Source organism: Ovis aries, chromosome 4 (assembly GCF_016772045.2).
Source record: "Ovis aries strain OAR_USU_Benz2616 breed Rambouillet chromosome 4, ARS-UI_Ramb_v3.0, whole genome shotgun sequence".
NCBI lineage: Eukaryota > Metazoa > Chordata > Mammalia > Artiodactyla > Bovidae > Ovis > Ovis aries.
The window spans coordinates 88191890-88201630 of record NC_056057.1 but is presented as its reverse complement, the minus strand read 5'-3'; the positions used below and the strand labels follow the sequence as shown (position 1 = coordinate 88201630).

Sequence of the window (9741 nt, the reverse complement as noted above, 5' to 3'; positions counted from 1 at the left end):
ATTGTGGTTCACTATTCTTTTCAGGCTGTCGAAATAAAGCTGAGATGGCTGATTTTGGCCATATCTTGAAGGAACTCAAACATTGTATGAAGGACCGTGGGCAAAAGAGTCTGGGCATGGCACACTAAACAGATGTGTGTATCTCCTGGAAAAAAGTTTTGAACTCATGACTATCACATTTGTTTAGTGATACGCACTTTCCGAAGTATTTTCACAGCCTCATAACCAGCCTGTGAAGCCAGATGACAATTTTTAGAACAGTTATAGAGTTCAGCACACTGAGACTGAAAGATTAAGTACAGCATATCCACACCCAATGAGTATTAAGAATTCATGCATATGTGACAAAGTCTAGTGTTCGTTAAAAGCCCTGACTAGGACTTCCCTGGTGGCTCAATGGTAAAGAATCTGTCTGCCAGTGTAGGAGACATGGGTTTGATCCCTAGTCTGGGAAGATCCCACATGCCGCAGAGTAATTAAGCCTGTGTGCCACAGCTATTGAGCCTGTGCTCCAGAGTCCAGGATCCACAACTACTGAGCCCTCGTGCCTCAGCTACTGAAATCTGAGAGCCCTAGGGCCCATGCTTGCAACAAGAGAAACTACTGCACTGAGAAGCCCATGTACCTCAACGACAGAGTAGGCCCCGAGAAGCCTGTGCGGCATCAAAGACTCAGCACAGACAAAAAAAGAAAAGAAAGTCCTGGATAATTGGCCCTGGAAGACAGGAGAATATTCGTTTTGTGAAGACTAGCCGCAGCTCTAGAAGCTGAAAAACGAAGTCCATCTGTGGTCTTCCTAGGGTGTCAGTGGCCAGAGAGTAATATTTCCTTCTGTTTTGAAAATTTTCTCCAACATGTACTTTTCTCATACCTGCCACAGCTGGGTTTCAACTCTCCTGTCAACAATATTGAACCTAGAACATTTTTATAAACTCCACTCATGTCTCCAATTACAAAGAAAATTAGAGCCCTCTCTGGAATTTGAATTTTCCCTCTGTATCTTTAGCTTTACATCGCCAAGATCGTATTCCTAATCATTCCTCTAAAGACTTTCCTTCTTGCTATGTTTCTCTGCACTGTTCTCAGTATCACCTGCTTCCTAATCACCACTTAGCCAAGCTTGAAATACCAAATTTGCTTCAGTTCTTCCTCTAACCTGTCATCCTTACCCGTGGTGTTGACTCTGTCCTTTTAAAGTTTTTACTATTATTTTTACTCAGATCCCTTCTCTATACTACCTAGACCATATTCCCTTAAGCACACAACTCTGATCATCTCATTGATTTGAGCAAAAAACCTCTGGGCCTACACACTATTTATAAGAATAAAGTTCAATGTGAAATTATTAAATTCATTAATAAAATTAATATTCATTGGATGTGTACACACAATACTTAATTTCTCAGTCTCCGTTTGCTAGACTCTAAAACTGCTCTAAGAACGGTCATCAGGCTTCACAGTTTTGTTGTGAGGCTGTGAAAATGTTTTGAGAAGTGCATATTGCTAATGAGCGTGATATACATGAGTTTGAAACTTTCCCCCTCAACCCCCAGGAGATACAGCCATCTGTTGAACGTGTAATGTTCGGACTACTTCCTTCACCATCTCCGCCTGTCCCCTGCTGCAAACAGTTACAAACTTGGTCAATAACCATCCTGGAAGGACGTGAGGTCCCCGGCTACGGCCGTAGGTCAGAGATCTAAAAAGGCAGAAAGATTTTCGGGGTGGAGCTGGGGCCGGGTATGACCTAGTACCTGGCAGCGCCGCCGATTGGCGGAGAAGAAGGTTGTTCCCTCAGGGAGGGCGCTGATTGGCTGCGGAGGAGGAGTCATGACGTCCTGAGAAGTTGAGCAAACACCTCCTCCTCACCGCCTGCATCCCAATTTCGGCTGGGAATTTGGAGCCTCCCCTCCCCGGGCCCGGGAGCTCAAAGGCGGCGGGGACCGAACGAGGTGAGGGCGGGTGGGGTGCCAGGAGGAGCTGAGCTGATGGGCAGTGGGCTCAGCCTGTGAGATGAGTTTGGAGACTGCTGGCGGGGCTCCGCCTATCCGCCGGGAGGTGCGGGCCAGTGTTCTGCCTAGTCCTCCCTGCGGCGCTGGGGACCCGGAGCTCCGCGGACGCCGGCCGTTGCCGGGACAAGAGTGGGGAAGAGCGTGAAGAGCGTTCGGGCCTCCTCCCCAGGCCTCCCTCCGAGCGTTTCCCTGCGGACGAGGGGTGGGAAGTCGGGGGCAGTGGGCGCAGCCCCGGAATTGCTGTATAGGCAGGAGAAGGGATGGCAATGTGGATTTCTTTTTTGGCTAGGGCTGAGGTGGGGGGCGGTTGCTGGGGAGTAAAGAATTGGTATTGAAGTTGTAGAACAAAGCCTCTGTTAATTCTTGGACTGTGTGCTTATTTAGATAGGCGGCTGCGGCGGGTGGCTGACGGATGGCGGCGGGCACCGCCCCTCCGGCCCAGCACGCTCGCACCCCCAAGCTTGCTTTCGGCGCAGTTACTGGTTGACCTTTTCAGCCCCTGGCCTGCTTAAACAAATTCGCATCACAAACTTATTCACACTGGCCGTGTGTGCCTGACCTTTCTCTGGGATGCGGGCCATCCCCCTCCATCCTCTGCTGCTGCTGCTGCTAAGTCGCTTCAGTCGTGTCCAACTCTGTGCGACCCCATAGACGGCAGTCCACCAGGCTCCCCCGTCGCTGGGATTCTCCAGGCAAGAACACTGGAGTGGGTTGCCATTTCCTTCTTCAGTACAGGAAAGTGAAAAGTGAAAGTGAAGTCGCTCAGTCGCGTCCGACTCTGTGCGACCCCATGGACTGCAGTCCACGAGGCTCTTCCATCTTCTGACAGACAGGAAAAGTGCGAAAGTTGAGTGTTTGGATATCAGCGTCTCCTGAATTTCCGAGACCCCGCAGGCACTGTGCGGGCCAGTTGGAGAGTTCGGCCGCGGAGGCGGCGCGGTTAGAAGCAGTTAAATACCCTGTTTAACTCAATGGGGCTAAATGCCCTGGGTACTTCTGGAAGCAATATGCTTTCCAGGTACTGATTTTAGGAGAGTGGAAGTGGCTTGTGGCGTGGGAAGAGGGAGAGAGTGTGTTTAGTAACTCGAACGAAGACGAGCATTTTTTATGTTGTGGGTCGTCAGTTATTCGGCTGTGAAAATGTAATTGATTAGGGCGACCTAGCTGTGCACACGAGTGAACTCTCATCGACTTTGACATATGGCTTTCATAAACTCTATATTGAAACAACAACAACAACAACAACGACAACAAAAACCAACCGTGACACTTGGTGTGGGCTGCTTCTATATATTTATGTGTGTTGTGAACTCCTCTCACTCCCTCTCCCCCTTTTTTGCTATAAAGAGGAGTGAACTTACGGCCACAGGACGTTCTAGCTGTGTAACCTGGTGGCCCTTCTGCAAAATGAGCTAGGAGGACAAAGGTTTAAGTCAGTGTCCCCAAGTGACTTTCCCACTCTCCAGAAAATCCTATTTGTTATCAGCCTCGCTTGTTTTTTGGTGACAGCATCATCAGAACTCTGATTTATTTGTAATTGAAAATTTATACCATAAGTAACCAGTCCTCTAAGCATTAGCAGGATTTTGGAAATGATCTTTGGTGGGTAACCAATCCCATTTAACACAAAATTTTCATTTTTTCCAAATATTCTTGTATTAATTTTCTCATAGAGATAACACTACAAACAGTGACAAGTCTCTGTGATGAGGCCACAAAAAATTCTATGGAATTTATGGAATCACAGAAATGCTGTATATCTGGAATGGAAAGTAACCAACAATGTTATTACCATATTCATAGAATTAAGATACAGTCGAGATTATAAGATGTATCCTCCTTTCAAGGATGCTAAAATGTGGGGAAAAAAAGTAATTTAAATTTGATGAAAAATAGTATTAAAATGATAACTTATTATCTTGAACCCTCATGCCTGAAGGGTGAAGGTAAAGAGAAGGCTTACTGGGCTTTTTAAATTTTTTTCCTAAAAAAGTAAGAAGAGGAAGGGATGAACATGGAGTCATTATGAAGGCCTCCCCACAATGTGACCCAGAAGAAGGGAAAGTGATGTTCCACTGTCAGGGGTGATGGATGGCTGTGTTTACCTTTGAGGAGAGGGCAGCCTTGCAGCCTTTTGCTTAGCATTTACTGAGTGTTTATGACATGTAAGGCAGTGCTCAGCACTTTATGACTATTAGTGCAAGTAAACTTCTCAATAACCCTATGAGGTAGGTATAAATCCCATTTTGCAGGTGAAGTACAGACAGATTAAGTTACTCACCAAGGTCTTTGAGTAAGTGGGAAGCTGAGGAACCCAGGCCATTTATGGAGGAGAGTAGTCAGAATTTTTTGTGAGGTATCACCCTCCTATATTTGGCTCCTGGTCACTGCAGTTAATGCAGGTAACTTAGGTGAATATCCTGTCTTTCTCCACAGTGCTTTTGGTATTTTGTTTCCCTGTTTGTATACTTTGGCTGGATCTTCATGAGTCAGAGTGCCTCTTTATGTTCTAAAATTTGAATGCCTTTGTGATCCACAGTGTCCAGTCACTATACTTAATGTTGTTGTTCAGCTGCTAAGTCGTGTCCGACTCTTTGTGACCCCATGGACTGTCCTTTACTGTCTCTGGGAGTTTGCTCAAATTCATGTGCGCTGAATCAGTGATGCCATTTAACCATCTCATCCTCTATATACTATACTTAATAGAATCAGCATATTAAAGCTGAAAAGGATGTTAGCATTATATTCCAGCTTGAATTATGAAATTGAAGTCAAGGAAGGAGTCCCATATCCAGTTATATGTCTCAGCAACCAGATTTGGATTTTAATACCATTTTTATTTGTATTTCATAATATTCATTGATCTATGAGATCTTGACAAGAGATTAGATCTTTCTTGAGCCTTGTTGGGCCAGTGGTAAATACGAATCCCTGTTCTTATTCATAAGTTTATTTTGTTTGCTTCACTGGTCTTTATGACATTCATTTAAATCTGCTCATTTATTTATTCATCCTTTCACCAAATATTTAAGTTCTCCTGTAGGGAAGTCACTGGAAATATAGAGATGAGGAAAACAATTCATTTCTTCAAAGCATTTATAGAGTTTAACAAAGGGACAAATTAAGCAAATAAACATTGTGGATAAGACTCCAATTCAGAACTAACTTTGCATTCCATCTCAGTGAAGCTACATTTGTAGGCTAGAGACTGGGAGACTGGTAGGTGGTATTATCTTTGGATGACTTTGAGTAGCTGATGGGCTTCCCTGGTGGCGTCTGCCTACAATGTGGGAGAGCTGGGTTCAATCCCTGGATCGGGAAGATCCCCCTGGAGAAGGAAATGGCAACCCACTCCAGCACTCTTGCCTGAAAAATCCCCTGGATGAATGGAGGAGCCTGCAGGCTATATTCCATGGGGTCCCAAAGAGTCCTACAGACTGAGAGACTTGACTTTCACTTTCACTTTGTAACTATTTTAACATTAAAAGAATATAGCTATGCAACAGGAAATAGAAGTATGGAGGACAGTGTTGTTCAAGGCTCATGTTCATGCCTCGTTCAAGCCTCGTTCATGTTCATGTTCAAGCCTTGTTCTAACAAGCCTTGGGGTTGGGAGGTACTTGGAGGAGTTCTAGGCTATCACTAGGTATTCTGTTAACTTGGAACTCTTATGAACCTCTTCAGGATTATTACGGTCTGGATGCCAAATATGTAGTGTGGGCGAAGACTCATGGTCATGCAGTTGCTTGCCTTTATTATATCAAGGCTTCCTGGGAAACTACGGCTTTAAAAAATATATTTATATATTTGGCTGTGCCAGGTCTTAGTTGCAGCACACGGGATCTCCCATCTTCTTTGCGGTATGTGGGATCTCTAGTTGTGGCATGTGGGGTCTAGTTCCCTGACCAGGGGTTAGACCTGGGCCCCCTGCCGTAGGAGCTTGGAGTCTTAGCCAATGAACCACCAGGGAAGTCCCATCGTGGCTTTTTAAATACACTTGCATGTTTTGAATAAACTGGAAGTGAGGGTATAAATCATTTGCATTTCTCACCCTTTATTTATTTTAGTCAACTGAAGGCTACTCCATCCTTAGTCACTCTAAATTTAGCCAAAATGTGTGCCTGATTATATGCAAACAACTTGACATTGAGAAATCTCTCCCTGTGATTTGGTGGTTTTAGTGTGAGTCACTGGATTGTATTCTAGTGGAATTATTTCAAAGATCTAAAATATATGGACAAAGAGCACATTTCTGATTGGGGGCTAGAGACAGATGACATGGCCTTAAATTTTCTTTATTTGAATGTGTAATCCTTTTTACATATCCCAATGAAAGCAACAGAAATTAGAAGGGGCCAAGCCTAACTCTGTTTTGTGTTTTATTGTTGAGTTGCTCAGTCCTGTCCGACTCTTTGCGACCCCATGGACAGCAGCACGCCAGGCTTCCCTGTCCTTCACTATCTCTCAGAGTTTGCTCAAACTCATGTCCATAAAGTCAGTGATGCCATCCAACCATCTCATCCTCTGTTGACCCCTTTTCCTCCTGCCTTCAATCTTTCCCAGCATCAGGGTCTTTTCTAATGAGTCATAATACCCTCAGTTCAGTTCAGTTGCTCAGTCATGTCCGACTCTGTGCATATTCTATCTTGGAGCAATTCAGAAAGTCTCACTGTTATATATTTCTTGATGACCTGAGAATGAATGAATGATAGTCCCAGAAAGTTCTATACTTGAGAGCAAGGTTCAAGGCTCAAGCAGTTACTGATATAATCAGACTCTCTATAATCGTCTCCTTGCTAAGCATCCAGAAATTTAAAATTTACCTTGGCCGAGGCTCAGGATGGATTTTTGGTGACATGTAGGAAAGGGGTTGATGGAGGCACCCCATGCTGGGGGAGAACTGGTCATATAGCCAATACCATATGGATCTGATTTCTTTCTGAATTGAGCTGGCAAGAGTAACGTGTCAGATATAAGAGGTGTGGATTTGCAGGCTTTGGCAAAGAAGAATCCCTAGTGTTAACTGTTAACCTAGGGATTCTTCTCTGGCTTAAAAGCAACCACGCTAGTCGGATTTCACTTCAGTTGCTTCATCTGTAAAATGATGAGAATAATAGTATCTGCTTAATTAGATTGCCACAAGGAGGAAATGAAATACTGTCTATAAAGTGCTCAGCATAGTGCTTGACATATAATGTTAAATCAGTGGTAACTATTGTTCTGTTTCTTTGAAAACAAAGTGTTGAGAATTGGGATTCCCTACAAAAAGTGAAAGTGAAAGTAGTTTCCTAAATAAAACAGAGAAGGTCAGCCTCTGTTACTTTCGTGTCCTCTTCCCCAGGAAAGTCTGCTTCTGCCAACACGTATGTGTATATTACGTGAGTATATATGTCTGTGTCTCTCCTCCCACACCATACCCCCGACTCCAAACAAAGGAGGTATGGAGGAAGAGGAAAAGGCAGAAGAGTGCTTCTGAGAAAGGGGAAGCTGTGGTTTTAAATCAAACCTGGACTGAGGAGAGAGACTGCATTACTTGGATAGGTTTCTGAATCTTTGTGCCAAGAACTGCTACTAATTATAGAAGATTAGGATCATTTGGTCACCCATGGTATGTGAGATATAACCGCTGCTGGGAAGATGAGACTGTGGGCTTGTCAGTATGTTGAGAAAAATCACTTGTCTTTGGAACTGATTTCAGTCGTAAACATATGGTTGCAAGTTCTATGAAATACTGCAGATTTTCCTTTGGCTTGAGGGAGAATAAATGGCTTGGAGTTAACATAGTCTGTTTAAAAACAAAGCTATATATATATATAAATCAAAGCCTTAGATAGAGTATGTAACAGTCTTACTTGAAATGTCGATTATCTGTATTTGGCCTGAGTAAAAGTTAGCCTGAACTCCTCATGATCAGACTGTTTACTTGCTGTGTGCTGTGTTTTCTCTCCCTGCCCTTCTTCTAAAGCCTTCTTAGCTGGACTCCTTGCTGTTTGCTTTATTCTTTCACTCTGCATTGTGAGTTATCCTACACATTTTCTATCTAGGGTGATAAGTAGTTCGCCTATAGGAAATGTACTTGTATGTTCCATTGTTTGGACAAAGCTTCCCTCTCTTTAAGGTGGGTCTGATTTAGAGATTGCAGTCTGATGTAACAGAAATGTGTTCTATAAGAATTTTGCTAAATGCTAGGGAATTTCTAGAAGATGTAAGATCATTTAGTATCTATATTTTGATGCCAACCTTAAACATAGAAAAGCGAGGTTTAGCATCCAAATGATCTGAAATAACCTCTGACTACTAAGTTTATGTTCCCATTTGAAAACTGTTTAGTATTTATGCTTTAAAATTTTTTGTACAATTTACTCTGTGCTGACACATAGTAAGCCTCTTGTAAATATTTCTTAATTGAACAAATGAATAGAGTTATATAATCTGGGACAGCAGTCTGAGAACTGATTAAGGTCTGCGTTTAATGTAATAGCAGGGAGGGGTGGTAGGGTAGAGGACAGGTTGGAAAGGCGAAAAGCAACAACAGGGTCAGCGAAGTGAAGCTGAGGGGTGTCGGGTGGGGCAGGGGTTTAGGGGTATGCTTTCCAGCTTCTAACACCTATGGTGAAAACATGTTTGTCTTGTTTTCCAATCTGCCAGGACCAATGCTTTTATAAAATTCAATACCAATGAATTACTAGAAAAAATGATCCTGTCATATAAAGATTTCTAAGTGCCTACTTTCTATTTCTGTACACATCTCATCCTGGACCAGTAAAAAGCAGCTCAGTGACTGACAACAGGCTGTAAAACACACTGAGTAGAACTAGGTTAGGAAATGATCAGAGATTAAACTGGAAAGAGGTTGGAGCTGGATTGTCAAGGATCTTGAACATTATGAAAGGATTCTAAAGTTTTCATCATTAAAATTGGTATAAATGATCTTCCTGTATTTGTAGATTAACTTGCTTAAAACCTTTGTGCTGAATGTATGGTTTGATAAAGCATATATTTTAAAAACACGATTTTGACACAGCGAATATTGATTAGTGTCCTGCCAGTGCTTGGAACTTTTTGTTTTTTAATTTTGGATTTACCTTTGTTTGTGAAAGTTCAGTTTTGGTTGGGTAAAGGAACACTGCAATGTCATCCAGGTTTTCCCTCTCCCTTCCTCACCTTGAATCTGTTACCACCTGGGTTGGTTAGATTTTACAACAGATTTCTCAGGAGACCAGAACTGACCTGTGAGCCCTCCTGCCTTTCATTGTCCTGCTCTTATAATGTCTTTACAGTCATCAGGTTTCAAGATGCTGCGAGTGTCCAGAACCAAACTGGGCAGGCTGAGCCCCAGCCTCTCCAGAGGGCTTCACCACAAGGCGGTGATGGCCTTGAGGCGGGAGGATGTGAATGCCTGGGAAAGGCGGGCTCCTCTGGCTCCCCGGCACGTCAAAGGGATCACCAACCTGGGATACAAGGTCTTAATACAGCCTTCCAATCGGCGAGCCATTCACGATAAGGTAATATTTCCAATTTGTAAAGATATGTGAAAGTGAAATGACTGTACGTGTGAAAATTACAGAGCATCTGAGTGAACCTAAAATGTTAGCTGTGCTGTGCTTAGTCACTCAGTTGTGTCCAACTCTGCGACCCATCAGGCTCCTCTGTCCATGGGGATTCTCCAGGCAAGAATACTGGAGTGGGTTGCCGTGCCCTCCTCCAGGGGATCTTCCCAATGCAGGGG

General features: G+C 43.5%; 1 protein-coding gene across 5 annotated transcripts in view; it reads left to right on the top strand.

The window, feature by feature from the left end:
• Positions 1-1876: 1876 nt before the first annotated feature.
• AASS (aminoadipate-semialdehyde synthase) overlaps positions 1877-9741 on the top strand; it is an 86214-nt gene continuing 78349 nt past the window's right edge. For 2 of the 5 annotated variants that reach the window (XR_006059665.2, XM_012177031.5), the window contains exons 1-2: positions 1877-1952; positions 9293-9517. Coding sequence is in view for 3 of the 5 variants with exons in the window: in XM_012177031.5 (XP_012032421.3) it covers positions 9308-9517 (210 nt within the window). In the remaining 2 variants the exon portion in view is untranslated. Of the gene's footprint in view, positions 2215-7328; positions 7621-9292; positions 9518-9741 lie in introns of those variants that run through there. The other 3 variants (XR_009600432.1, XM_060414814.1, XM_042248751.2) reach the window with 2 other exon arrangements.